Here is a 14,975-nt window from a genome sequence, read left to right on the forward strand (position 1 = left end):
GTTTGCCTGACCGCACGACACTCTGTAGTGAGACATGTGGGGATGTCCACACTGCGAAACACACACAACGTAAATTTTATCATTCACATCTGCGCCCAGATGCAGCCGCAGCTGCTCCATCTGTAAAAAAAAAACAACCAGACCACATCAGTACTGTTGTATTCGTCTTATAAACTTGTGCTATAAATATATTTCGATGCAGAAATTAGACCTTCTTAAGATGCGACGCGATAAGTTTGGACCAGGTCCTGGTTCAAAACGCTGTGAAAAGAGGCGTGTCTAGACACACACCCAATCTCACACACCCACTGTCTCTCTCTTCTCTCTTCTCCCTCTCTCACACACATACACACACACACAGGGAGAGACACACTGCTCTCTCTCTCTCTCTCTCTCTCTCTCTCTCTCTCACACACACACACACACACACGCACACGTAGTCGCGCGCAGCAGTCGGTTCAGCAGCTCGGCTTTTCGCCACTTGTCCTCATTTCAAGACTTTACGCGCCGAGTGTACGCATTTAAAGTTGTAGCATTTTTGGAGAAATGTAATCGGAGTGAAAGCACATTGTCTTCCCTTTCTGCCTGATTCCTTTCTGGGACGCCGCGCTATAGAGCACGATGGGAGTATCTGTCCGAGGTTCAGTGTCGGTTTGGTGCACCGCCTGAGCGCGATATGAACGGGGTGCGGGGGGAAGACGCGGACAGCGGCGGCGCGCAGGAGCACTATGGCAGCGTGGCGTACGACACGGCGCTCAGCACACTGCTGGCCGTGGCTGTGTACGTGGTAGTGAAGGGGAGCGTGGACGGGCTGCGGCAGTGGCGGGCGCGCATCTCGCTGCTGGTGGTGGGCTCCGGACCGGTGGGTCTAACGGCGGCGCTGGTCGCTGTCCGCAGCGGAAAGGTCCTGAAGCTCACCGTGCTGGATGAGCGCACACGCAGCGCGCTGCTCTGCCGGCCGCAGCAAATTGCCCTGGACCCTCGCAGCGTGCGCTTTCTTCTTGGTCTCGGCGTGGACTTCGACAACATGGAGGGCTGCTGGCACAATGATCACTTCTTTACGCGGATCGGCGTGTTTCAGGAGTACCTGCTAAGCGTGCTGGAGCAAAAGAAGCAGAAAGTCGACGTGAGAGTTCACTTGGGCACTAAGGTCAGTGAGGTCGTGCAAACAGATTATGCTTTGACGGCGTTTGCAGAGTTTAACACACAGAGCACTGTGCATTCAAACATGGCTTTACCAAGGACCAGGGGAAACGGGGCCCAAGAAAACCCCCCTTAACAAAAAAAAGAAATGACAGAAGATTCTTGCATACGGCAAAGTATATTCAGAAACTAAAATATATGAATTCATTCATTTGTCTTTACTATTGGCTTCATCAAAGTAGAGCTGCACCAAATTCATACCCACATGTATACTGAGTACATGCCTTCATCTTGCTGAATATTATATACAGAATTTGCATGTTGTTTAACAGCAGAAAAAAAACAGATAACCCCGACAATAACTGACAATTAAAAACACCCTGGTCCATCTACCAATGAAATCCAGTGTAAATACTACTATATTTATTATATTTGCAAAATAATTATAATCCAATAGCATGATAGCAATTGTAACAGTTCTTGTGACCCCAAAAGCACCCCTGACACCTCTCAACACTTATAATACAAATCCATACAGACATATTAATCATATGTATTTGAGTGCTGTCTAAGAAGTAATCATTTGCATTTTAGGAACTATGCCTCATTATATTTTTGTTTTGCTATTGTCATCAGTAATCCAGTTATTCTCACTATGTCCCACTAGCTCTCTTCTTTTTCGTGCTTTTACTTCCTCTTTCTCTTTTTACTTCCTAATAAATAAATTTTATCTTTGGACAAGACCATGTACATTCGACATAAAAATTTCTTTCACAGACATTTAAAAGCTAACATTACTAATGAGGTAGGCCTTATTTAAAGTATTTGTTTGTTTGTTTACAGGAATGTGAACAAAGTCCCGATCCTAACCTGTTATTAAATTTTATTACATGCACACGGTTGTAGTATGTTAATACATATATATCAGAACGTTTGTGTAATAAAAATCAATAAAAAACCAATGAGATTAAGTTTTGATATTTGTGTTTGTGATGTACTCATCACTTTGAGAATCTGAGCTTTTAGAAAGGCCCAACATTTTGACATTTTGTGGGTCAGTTTTTCCCCATCAGTGCTTTAGACTCTATGCAAGTTTTGCCTGCCTTGTAGCTACACAACTGCGTGACATATTTCCTAATTGCGTATTAATGTAATGTTGGAAAAAATGCTGTGGTAAAAGGTGTGGTTTCACACAAAATCTAATCATTCCTCCTCCTAACTCATAAAACAACAAGCTGAATAATATTCATTATTCACATTCATGCAGGTCTGTGGTGCAACATATAAGATCAGTGTATAGAGCTGAAAGTAAAATATGAAGCAAAGGGCAATTGTTAAATGTGCATGGTCATTTACAGTTATAGATTGAGTAAAGGACAGAGGGAAAGGCCGCTCCTTTATGTAAACGGTGAGTAAAACTGTCAACAGTCATTACTCAGTCAGCACAGATTATACATACACGGTTCAAAACAATGTCTTAACAACAACTTTGGTATGAATTCACATGTCCTGCTGCTTAAATCACAGGCTCTGTTGCAAGCTAATCACACTGGATATGTCTTTTTTCAGGGTTTACAGCAACTATTTCATCATTAAATTTTAATTAACGTGAGCTTCCACAATCCTGGTTCCACAATATATAAATATTATTATTGTGTCTGTGAACATACGTTTTTTTCTTATTCAGTTTCTTCATGTAATAAAATTGCTGCACCACCAAATTTGATAAATTATTGTAAAAGACTATTGTGTATAACTTACAATGATTAAAAAAACAAGATATGGTTCAATAGTACAAAATAGTGCTTTTTGGCACAATATTATTTATTGTTTGAATTTTTATTACGTTTCTTTTGTTTGTTTACATAGATTTTTTACAGTTTTACACTTTTTTCAGGCAAAGAAATGTAATGTGCATATGTGTTCATCACTATTTGTACCGATTGGCCAGGCAGAGGGACTGAGCTGGGAAGGATGTGCTGCAAGTTAGAGCAATAAAGGATGGAGATGTAAATGTGTTGACTAGTGAAGAGAGTGTGTTTAGAAGATGAAGAAAGTATTTTGAGCAGCTTATGAATGAGGAAAATGAGAGAGAGAAGGGTGGAGGTGGTGAAGCAGGAAGTAGATAGGATTAGTAAGGAGCAAGTGAGAGCAGCGGTTAAGAGGACGAAGAGTGGAAAGTCGGTGGGACCAGATGACATACTGGTAGAAGTGTGGAGATGTTTAGAAGAGATGGCAGTGGAGTTTTTAACCAGGTTGTTTCAACAAAACTTTGGAAGGTGAGAGGATGCCTGAGGAATGGAGAAGAAGTGTGCTGGTACTGGTTTTTAACAATAATAGGGATGTGCAGACCTGCAGTAACTACAGAGAAATAAAATTGATTAGTCACCCCATGAAGTTATGGGAAAGAAGTAGCAGAGTTAAATATATTGATTTTCTTTGGGAGTGCCGAATATGGACAGGGTTAGAAATTAGTTTATTAGAAGGACGGTGTATGTAGGATGTTTTGGGGACAAAGTGAGGGAGGTTTGATTAAGACAGTTTGGACATGTGCAGAGGAGGGACGTGGGGTACATTGGTAGGAGAATGCTGCAAATAGAGCCATCAGGAAGAAGGAAAAGCAGAAGACTAAGGAGGAGGTTTATGGATGTGGTAAAGGAAGACATGCAGGTATTTTGTTTGAAAGCGGCAGATGTAGAGGACAAATTAGTATTGAGTGGATGAGCCGCTGTAGCTACCCCTAATGGGAAAAGCCTAAAGAAGAAGAAGAAGAAGAAGAAGAGTTCCTCAGTAATACATCTGGGTTTTTTTGTCTATCACTACTGTTATCTATTTGTAGAAAATTGTTCTACAAGATGTTGTGTAACATAAGCATACCTTTCCTCACCCGTCAGGAATGTGAACAAAGTCCCGATCCTAACCTGTTATTACATTTTATTGCAGGCACATGGCTGTAGTATGTTAATATCATCCAGATACTGAGTGAGTTATCTGAACATTTGTGGAATAAAAATCAATGACAGAAAACAATAAGATTACATTTTTATATTTGTGTTTGCTAGGCATTAATCACATTCTTTCTAAATGTGATACTTTGAGCAACTTTATTAACAATTGTTTATTAATATTGAAAATTGCTCCAGTTGATGTTTTGTCATCGTTCTCTTTCTTTTTCAAGTCTTCTACATTTGGGTAAGACTGCATGCACACCATATGGAGCTATTTGGCATATCTTAGCACAAACAAGAACAAAATATGTAAAAAACTATGGGCTAAGGTAAAAATGGGATAATTACCAAGCATTAAGGAAACCTAGTAAGTGGTTTTGTTTCAGATGGCTTTAGGCTTTTCATCCTTGCAGCACATTCTGGTTGTTAGCCTGTATTTTAACATTATACTTCTTATATATCCAGACATTGCAGCTTGCTTTACTCTATGACATTACTTAGAAAGGTTTTGAGCTTCATACCATTAGTTTTTCTGTTTTATTATCACCTGTTAGTTCTCTATGATTTAAGGAGATGTGGAGCATCTGCAGCACAAGAGAAACAGAATCCTGTTGACCCACTTATTACAGCATTAAATGTATTTAAATTTTTTATTTCAAATACAAATGAACAAATATAATCTGTAAACCTAGAGAGAAAATGTCTGATAATGTTACTAATTTCTTTAAAGAGGAACTTACAGGCATTTAAACTATTTGTATTTCATAAGTTAACATTATTAGTGTTAACTAACCTGGGGATGAGATAAAATGTGAAAGGCTTGGAGTAGATTTGACAGTGGTGCAAGCATAGCCTGGGGAAGCAAACAATGTGCAGGTCAGCGGGACATATTCCAACTGGTTCCTCTAACCTAACTCCAATTACTAACAATACACCTTTGTATAAAAACAGTGTTATGTTCCTAACAAAGACCTGATAAGAATGTGCATATGACATAGCTGAAAAATAATGTACAGTCAGTCAGTCCATGAGCCAATAAATGTAATATCGCACAATCTGAAATAAATATAAAAATGTTACAGGTTTGTGGGTCTGAATTTGAATGAGTAGTCAATTAGGTCAAAACTTAAGCTAGATAGAAATATCTTTAAAAAAAAATCATAATTAAATATTAACCTACACTAAGTTCATTTATTTAAAAAAAATTAACAAAGAAATAGTCATCACTACAATGGTCCAAAGAATACTCAGACATATAAAAAAAATAGATAAGTATTAACATACACTAATACACTTTAACACTTATACACCTTTAAAAAAATTAACAAAGAAATACTCAGCATTTGGTCATTGCTGGGGATTGTGTGATGTGTATGGTAGGCTGGGCTCCTTATTTAGCACATGTTGAGGTGTGAGGTGGGGAAGTCAGGTCTCCTGTATGCATAGCATGTTGTCAAGGATGGGTCTTGTATAGTGCCTGCCTATATTTACTAACCCATATCTGGTTCCAGCTATGTCCCTGCCACCAACTGACCGTATTTTCCTTATACCCCAAATGGTCCCTTGTTCAGCTTGGGAAAAAGCACCACAGAGTGTCTGAAAATTGAGATCCAACTCAAAGCACCAAAGATGAAAGATAAAAATAAGTTTGATGCTTTTTGGAATATTTTTATATAAATAATAATTATGTCAATATGACTCTCTGAGCATTTCCAGGTTTAGGATAAGTTTTAGTTGCAATTGTGATTTTGTGCTACTTTTGTATTTCTTTTTTGTTATCAACATTTTTATTACAGATTTAGAAACATATCACAGCTCAAAATTCAAAGGAACTATGTACAAACAGATGCCATGAAGCTGTCCACTTGTACATAGAAAGAGGAGAAAAGATAGAAGAAATAAAAGTCAAATAAGCATAGTAGGGATGTCAACTTTTCAGTCTATCTGGTAACATCACAACAATATTTGTCCAATTTCCAAAAGTTTTCATCTTGTATAGTACACTGGGAGTGGTATCAGCCCTATTGATACATTTATAATGTATCATCTGATGTGCAAGATTCTTAGAAGCAGTAAAACATCTGACCCATACCACATCCCAATCAGGTTCAGCAAGACCATCCCTTTCCCAGGAGTGGATAGCTGGAATATAAGTATACTGCAGTAAAAGGATTGAATTATAAATCTTAGAAACTAAACCATTAGAAGCAGTATTAATGTCCAACCACTCCCACAGAGGATGTGGGAGCCCATTAGAGGTCCAAGGAATGCCGTAGGCCTTTAAAGCTGACCTTAGTCTTAAATATATAAAAAAAGAAAATCCAGGTAAAGAAAATTCAGCACTTAATTCCTGAACCTATTTGAGGCCGTTATCACAATAAATGTTATTCAATGTCTGAACCCAACCATCAGACCAGGCTTTAAAAACAAACTGTTTATTACCAGTGCTTAAAAGATTATTATGCAATAATGGAGTTGCCTTAGTATATAAAAAAGAACCACCCGTAATTTTCTCTACCTTTTTTCCATGCATCAGATGAATATTCAATAATTGGTCTGTACGTTTTCTTTAAGGATCATTTTTGTATTTCTTGCTCTTTTTTCACAATCATGGTGATAATTGGCTTTCAAGCTATAAATAAGAAGACCAAGTAACAGAGCTGGATCAACTAAGGACCAAGAGATGGAATAAATATCAGGAATGAGTGATTGACAACTTCCTGGCAGCATTAGGTTGTCAAATTGAAATGTATGTTGCAATGAGATTATTACAGTATAGTTAATATTTTATTTCATAAGATTTGTGATTTGAATGCTAGATTTAAGTTACATTTTAGATTAGGATAAGGACTAAAGTTCATATCAGACTTTACACTATGCATTAACTCTTCAGCGAAAAATTACATTAGATGTACTATTAATATATTAATGCTGTTAATATACTTTATACATCGCCTTTGGATATTCTGTGATTTTTTGGGCAAGTAGTTTTCATAGTAATCAACAGAAAACAATGTAGCCCAGAACAAGATTACACAAGATCAATGAAAATTTGATGCTTGAACATTTCCGCTGTCTGGCATGCAGAGAAATAATGTGCTGTAAGAGAAATATTGCTGATATAGAACACATAAAAAGAAGTAAATGCCCAGATCATTGCACAGTAAGCCCCGGAAATTGCTTTTTGCGTTCTCTTGCAGAAGGAACACCTGATGCTGAATGTTAGAGGCTGACCTTATTACTCGTTTCATGAATGCAGTTAAATGGAGAGTTCTGTTGAGTCAAAATAATGTCTATAAAATGACTAAAATAAAATTACAGAATTGTGCAATCTTATTAGCATCAGCTAGCATGGAGTTGGGTGGGATGGAGGTGATTGTGTTTAGTAAAGGCTGGGTTAACAGCGCTGACGCAGGAACAAGGCAAGCGAGAGCAATAAAGCCTTTTAATAGATTCACTGTTCCCCTTTGGTCTTCCTACCATTTTTTTTCTCTCTCCTACTCTCTCACTTTGTCTATCTCTCTCTCTCTGTTATTGTGTTGGTTTCCGATCAGAGCTCTGATTCACAGCTGACCTGCTGCTTTCCTCTCCTCCATCTTGTTCTATTGTAAGGGCCAGTTGCTTTCACTGCCTGCTATCTGAATGCTTGTTTCTGCCTGGAAATGGAAAAGCTTTTATTTTTAGTCATGACTGATTTTTTGTTTGGGTTTCCTTGGCCTTCTTATCTCTACCGCACACTGCTGTATTACTAAACTGAAGCCTGCAGCAAAAAAACAACAACTAAAGAATACTTAAAAGAGCTTCATTTCTTTTTCATGCAAGCATGTCGTAACACCAAGGTCACAGTTTAATAAACATAAAGCTGTTGGATTATTGATAAGCAGCTGAAGTGTTTGCATTTGGCCTGTCTGTAGTGTATGTTCAGGCTTATCTGTGATTTTTTGGCCTACAGTAATGTGATATGGATCTCACACCCAGTAAAAGAAGCTAGAATTGATTCAGATTCCATTTAATGGCATTTGGGGTGACAAAATGTCAATCTGTTTCAGAGACTGAGATGTTGTACAGTAACAAGGAAGATCAGCTATCACATCACGCTCAATTAACAGTGAGGCTAGCTATTGGAAATATGTAAGTGAATGGGTAAAAAAAATTAAATGTTGTTTGTCATTAACGTTTTTAAATGTACATCAATTATTTGTATTTGTAAATAATTACATGGCTCAAATTAAGACAAGTAACCAAATTTGAGGTTAATGGTAGGGGTTAGCACTTTTTTAAGTTAACACTATTTATCCAGGTTGACAGCACACAAAGACAACAAAATTATACAGTGTAAAAAGAAGAACTCAGTCTTTGGACCAAGATTGTTTTGGCTGTGGAATCCCTAAAAAGGTTTTGTTTGTATGGTATGGTTTTAATATAATAATGTTCATAGCAAAGTAAAAAATGCGCAGAACTTTTATGGACTAAAGAAAAATAGAGTTGTCAATTACAATAAATCACACACACACTAACACACACACACACACTGAACAGTAACAAGTAGAAGTGCAGCTTTAAAACTAAGAATCCCTCAGTGCACACACACACACACACACACACACACACACACACACACACACACACACGCGTGCGCAAACATGCACATACACCTCAAATATCAAAAACACTGAAATTAAAACATTGTTTTAGGGCACTTAAACTCTCTCTCTCTCTCTCTCTCTCTCTCTCTCTCTCTCTCTCTCTCTCTCCATCTCTCTCACGCTCACCCTGTTTTTTGCTCTTTAGTTCACAGATGAATATCTGAGGAGGATTCCCAGTGGTGAATGGCCCCGAGTTATTGTAGTAGCCGACGGCTCCTGTGGTGACTCCTGCTCTGTACTGGGAATCAGTTCGGAGTATATTGTAGAGTCCTGTCATGCGTTCGGAGCTAATGCCATGATAGAGAGACTCGACCAAAGACAGGTTAGTCTGTAAAGATGTTCAACTTATTAATGATGATCGATGCAGAGAAAGGATCTGATCGGGAGCATAAATGTGGCCTATAGATCGTGGCTTTTCAAAAGAGTCCATAGTGCTTTTCGGATTTGAATTCTTTTATTTCTCATTACCTATTTTAGGAACATATTTCTTTGGCTTTTACAAACAAGCGCAATAGAGGTTTACTTTTCTTTTATGTTTTTAAAAACCACTGTCTGACATTGGTGTGTTATCATCATTGTTTTAGCTTTGCAGCTGTTTTTTGGTCCTCCTGGTTCATTTGTTTGTTATGCATTCTGTTCAGGAGCATGTGGTTATCTGTGCATGTATATGCAAGCCACGAGGGTGGTCACAAATCTTTTTACATATTACCAATACAATTTCTAGACAGAAGCTTCTATGCATAATACATATGGAAGAACAAAGGCCTAGCAAAGAGAACAATCTGATATTAAATGAATTATCCTGCTATTTATAATATCAGACCAGTCTGGTATTACTGACGGCACTGGATGCATGCTTTTTAGGTCTTTAAATATTAGATGCTCAAATGCTTTTAGCCAGAAAAGAATAGCACATGGGCCAGCTGCTGCCAGTAAACCAGGACTGAAAGAAATATAATTAAGTTAAGCTGAAGATTAGTAAAGTTGTTAATAGTCAATGGGTGGTATGCAGTGACAAATAGGAAGTAGACAAGTTCAAAGAAAGGTCTGCACTGGCCTTCATATAAATACACTCCCACAATATACACCAAATCTCTGAGAATTGGCTGGATCAAGTGTATTCAGTTTATTGGAGGCTGCAGTCTCTGTATTGTTCAAACAGTGGGTAACAGTGCATTTGATTGACATATGTGTGAAGATAAAATAAAATTCTGAATTATCTGAGTCTGGAGACTCATAAAGTCTCATTTCCTAGTCTTATTTCCAGCTGAAATTAAAATCATTTCCTTGCGTGACCTCACTGGTCTTATTATGCTGGGATTCTGCGAATTAGTAATTGCTTGTCAAGTGGATTCTGCCTTACACAGAAAATGTGATGCAGCAGTCAAATTCCCAAGTGTGATTAAGTTAAGAAAGAGCAATGACCCTATGTTTAGACTACTCACAGCCCCTGCCAAAAATAGAAGAGAACAAAACCTTACCTTTCATTCATAATATATAAATATATTTTGTGTTATTTTCCTTTTCATCCGAATGAAAGCTGGTGGATATTAAGAAATGTGTGATTTAATTTGAATTGCACTGATGTTACACTGACATGAAATGTGTAAAGAACAAACGTTTTGTTTTGTCCTGCATTTACAAAATACATGTAAAGAAAGGACAGGATTATTTTCAGGACATATTATTTCTAGTTCTGCCGGTGGATAAATTGTAGACTTTCATGTGCTGTTGAGCTTTGGCAATCAGCAATGGTACTGTGTTTTGTCTCTTCTATACAGGTCCCCACACCAGAGATCAGGGCTCACAGCCTGTACTTTGACCTGTCAGCATACGGCATTGACTCGGTTAAAGAACCACGCAGTTCATCTCAAACCTCAGCCAAGCCTGGTTTTCACCTGAAGATCTATGGAACATTTCGCAACAGATACATGGCCCTCGCCTGCACATCGACAGACTCAAAAATGCTGCGATTCTTGCGTCACACCGCCAACTCCTCAGTAATAAACCTATGATTAACTTCTTACTTCAGTACCATCTTTTGCATTCCGCAGTTACATTTCTTCCACTAATTTATTATTATGATTACTAATGAGCAGTATATCAGCTACGGGAGGGATTAATTTCCAGACTGAAAAGTAGTGAGAAACTAGTGACAGCTATTACACATCAATATTATAAGCACAGTTATTTTAGAATATATTTCACATGTTTTGAAACTACTCTCTGTGATTTTGTTTGTGTCTTGTTGGGTAGGAAGTCTGGTATACATAGATCAGGCATAACATTATGAACAGTGAAGTGAATAACACTGATTATAACTTGTTCATGACACCTGTTAGTGAGTGGGATATATTAGGCAGCAAGTAAATATTCTGTTGATAAAGTTGATGTGTTAGCAGCAGGAAAAGTGAGCACGTGTAAGGATATGATCCAGTTTGACAAGGGCCCAATTGTTATGGCTAGACAACTGGGTCAGAGCATCTCCAAAACTGCAGTTCTTGTGGGCTGTTCTTAGTCTGCAGTGGTCAATATCTATCAAAAGTGGTACAAGGAAGGAATAGTGGTGAACCGGAGACAGGGTCATGGGCGGCCAAGGCTTATCGATGCACATGGGGAGAAAAGGCTGGCACATATGGTCCGATCGAACAGACGAGCTCCTGTAGCTGAAGAAGTTAATGCTGTTAATATTTGACAGGTCAAGACTGTTTTGGCAGCAAAAACTCGGGACCAACACCATATTAGGCAGGTGGTCATAATGTTATGCCTGATCAGTGTAATATGTATACATCAAGAGTAAATCCTGGAACAGTCCTGTAGCATTTTACTTATCATACATATCAGTCTGGCTTTATACAGTCTATGTAGAAACCAAAGTGACAAAAAAAAGAAAATCAATAAGACCAAAGAGTGTGATTTCACAGGTTGAAAACACTGGTATTCATAATTACAGATATAGTAGTATATATAAAAAAAAGATCTAGTACACTGTAAGGCATCTCTCGCACATGCACACCTGATCCCTTGGGGATTTAATGCAGAGACAGAAAGAGACAGAAAAAATGAACCACACCAAAGTACATAGAAGTGCAATGGCTCTGGTTGTTGTGCAACTATTTGTTTAAAGTTATTACACTTTTCTGTTTACTAGAAATGTTGGTTGCAAATTTCATAAGTGAATATCACTATTAGTGAAAGTATTCTATGTAAATCTGAATTTCAATGCAACTCTGTTACTTTCTCACACTGCTGCTGAAGCATTGCTGAGTGCAGCACAAAGAGGGAAAAAACAGTTGGGGGGAGTGAGTTGATGACAAGATGCAAGAACATTGCATCCTGCTGAGACTACATAGAGGTCCATAGGATATGCAATTCAAGGATAATGCAGAAAAAGAGGAGGAAGGAAAGAGTACAAAAGAAGGCAAGGTCAGGGCTTAAGGAAAAATTGTAAAACAGAGGCAAACAGTGAGGGCGAAAGAGAGAGTTGGAGATGGAGACAGAGTGCGAGGTTTATTAAGACAGTGGCGTCAGAGTGCACAGCCGATAGTGTGACAGAACACGTCATTCAGAGAAACACATGCTGTTACCTGGTTACAGCAAGGGTGAATCAGTTTGTGTGTGTGTGTGTGTGTGTGCGTGTGTGTGTGTGTGTGTGTGTGTGTGTGTGAGCACATGTGTCTGAGTGAGATGGGTGCAGAGGATAGGAAAGACGTTACCAAGACACCAAAGGATGATGACGGGGGCATTGATAAACACAAAAGATTTTTCTTTTTTTTGGATTATAGCTCAATAAGTAGAATCCAAGTGTTTTGTTCTACAGATTTTTCCATATTTTACATGTTCCTACTCAATATTGAATACGTCATTCTGAACCCTGGATGTTTTGTTAGCAAAGCACGCATTCATACACCTCTTTAATGCGTTTTCTTTCCAACTCTATCATTCTAGATAATGAAGAACATCTTTCACCAATCCTTCAATGCTTATAAGACAGATATTGAGCCCCGGGTGAGTGAGCTGACTTTGCACCGCATGCAGTGCAGCCGCAGGCTTTTCGAGATCATGCTGTCTCACCGACGCATCAGTGCGGCCTACATCGAGGGCAATAATGTGGCCGTTACTGTGGAGGGAGAGGCAGCACGCATGCTAAACTTTGATACTGGTAAGTTTGTTTCCCTCTGTCCACTGTTTGACTTCACTGATTCAGGTAAACTCCTAACTGTAAGATATTTTTCTAAAAACACACTGCAGCTACTACTGTGAGGAGTATTTTTTATTTTACAGATGTATTAATTGCAGATTTGCAATATACTACTAGCAATGATATATATTACTCGCAGACAGACATGCTTTCACTTGAACTACTACATTTGAAATATACAACTAACTGTAATATATCCAACTCTCATAAATACTCAATAAATATATATTCTATCAGATATACGATCAAATATATGTACTGTCATCTTACTGTTAGATATACCCTCAGATGGACTACTAACTGACTGATATATTATTATTTTGAGATGTCATTTCAAGGGTCACACTGAATATACTGCTGTATACTCCTGTCTGATATGTATGCTGTAAGATATACAATACTATTAACTTTTAAAATAATCTAAAAAGCATTATATGATGCTAGTACTCTGAATTATAGGCTTCATATCTGTTGTGCTTTAAGTTGCTAGATGAGTTTAATATAATGTCAAGTTCTTTAGATGATACCAAAATAAGCAAGAAAGCTGTGTAATTCTAATAATCATATCAGAATGAGATGAATATCCTGCTTGGTATCTAAAAACTTGGTGAAATATTCACGTGAAACTTTGGTGAAATCTGACCTTCCATTCGTGACTATATTTTTATAAGTTACTGGTTATGTTCATCTTCATAGCTTGTTTTTCTTCTAAATGACTTGACATACATGATTTATCTCATTTATATTTACAGTGCACAAGTGGTTTAAGAAAAATAATGGATGGTGAATAAAACATGTCAGATGATTTTGAATTTTATAGACTGTACTGCAAATAGCTTCTATGCTGGGAATTATCTTATGTGAAAACAGATCATATAAGGTGTTTTTTTTCTCTCTGAAAGGTTGTGGTGTTAACCTTGGCATGAGGGGCTTGGAGTCTTTGGGACTGTTTATCTACAGAACTGCCACTGCTCAGGATCAGAACGATGTTTTCGAAGCCCTTTCGGCTAAAATCCAGCACTCCAAACACGTGGCGGAGACCTTCAGACAAACTGGATTGGCTGCAGCTATGTTTGAATGACCGGATTTGTGAGAGTTAGATGCAGGGGAAACAGTGTTGTCTCTAAAGGCTTATAAATGTCCCGAGTAAAGTAAAGCGTAGTGTTTTGCTTTTTTTTGTCATAAGAATGTTGCCGTTGTTGTAAATGCACAAAGGAACCAACGTTTTTGTAGCTCTGTGAAAAGTGAAATGAATTTTTTTGTGGGCTATATGGAACAGCATTGGACCTGTATTATCAAAGTGAGGGATAATGGAATCTTAAACTCAAGTTTAAGTTTATACACAGACTGTACTTACTATTTTTTCCTTAAATGGGCCTTACCAAACGTTTTTTTTGTTTTTAATTACAATGCTGTGACATTTATCAGCCATGGCTAGCAAGAAGGGTTCAGATCCACACCATTTCAGCACCGATCACAAATCTTTACAAAATCATGGGAGGTTGTTTATTAATCAAGTTAGTTACTAAAATTATGGCTTGATACTGTACAGAAGTGCCTGGAGGACATTCAAGATATCACAAACATACATTTTCATTCCTTTGGATATTTTTATGCATCACCTGAATTGCCTGTAGATTTGTAACGTTTGTTAATAAAAATAAAAACATACATGGATGAATGCCTTTGGATGGAATGAGAGGGAATTTTAATCTAAAATAATATTAAAATATAAGCTAAGGTTTAAAACCATTAGAGCAAATACCTTTTCGTTATACTGCCACCTAGTGCTTACTCCTAAATAGTGCATTGTTTGGAGTGGATATCCAAGAAAAACAGGTTCTTCAAACTTTCATTTAGATTTTTCCTGATTGGCAAAAGCACCACGTTTACAGAACTTTGCAAAACTTCACAGTCGCAGGTTTCACAGCCACACATTCTCCTGTGCACTTATTTCAGTAGGAATAAACTGTTTTCATAAGTGATATTTTGCTTGTGGTAACATTCAATAAAATGGAAGTTCTGTATTGTACCGGC

The 14,975-nt window shown here is 37.8% G+C and overlaps 1 protein-coding gene across 1 annotated transcript; it reads left to right on the plus strand.

The window, feature by feature from the left end:
* Nucleotides 1-379: 379 nt before the first annotated feature.
* Nucleotides 380-14,970, plus strand: si:dkey-234i14.6. Its single transcript, XM_046849970.1, has 5 exons — nt 380-1,150; nt 8,883-9,059; nt 10,519-10,737; nt 12,686-12,899; nt 13,841-14,970. The coding sequence occupies exons 1-5, from the start codon at nt 677-679 to the stop codon at nt 14,017-14,019; spliced, it is 1,263 nt and encodes a 420-aa protein (XP_046705926.1). The 5' UTR covers nt 380-676; the 3' UTR covers nt 14,020-14,970.
* Nucleotides 14,971-14,975: the final 5 nt, after the last annotated feature.

This window comes from Silurus meridionalis, chromosome 5, assembly GCF_014805685.1.
Source record: "Silurus meridionalis isolate SWU-2019-XX chromosome 5, ASM1480568v1, whole genome shotgun sequence".
Taxonomy (NCBI): Eukaryota; Metazoa; Chordata; class Actinopteri; order Siluriformes; family Siluridae; genus Silurus; species Silurus meridionalis.

Bases quoted from the DNA above. Each gene is read 5' to 3' on its own strand.
- si:dkey-234i14.6 (XM_046849970.1), top strand. From the start codon at position 677: ATGAACGGGGTGCGGGGGGAAGACGCGGACAGCGGCGGCGCGCAGGAG. The intron at 9,060-10,518 runs GTTAGTCTGTAA...TCTTCTATACAG, and splicing joins AGAGACTCGACCAAAGACAG to GTCCCCACACCAGAGATCAG. The intron at 10,738-12,685 runs GTAATAAACCTA...CTATCATTCTAG, and splicing joins GTCACACCGCCAACTCCTCA to ATAATGAAGAACATCTTTCA.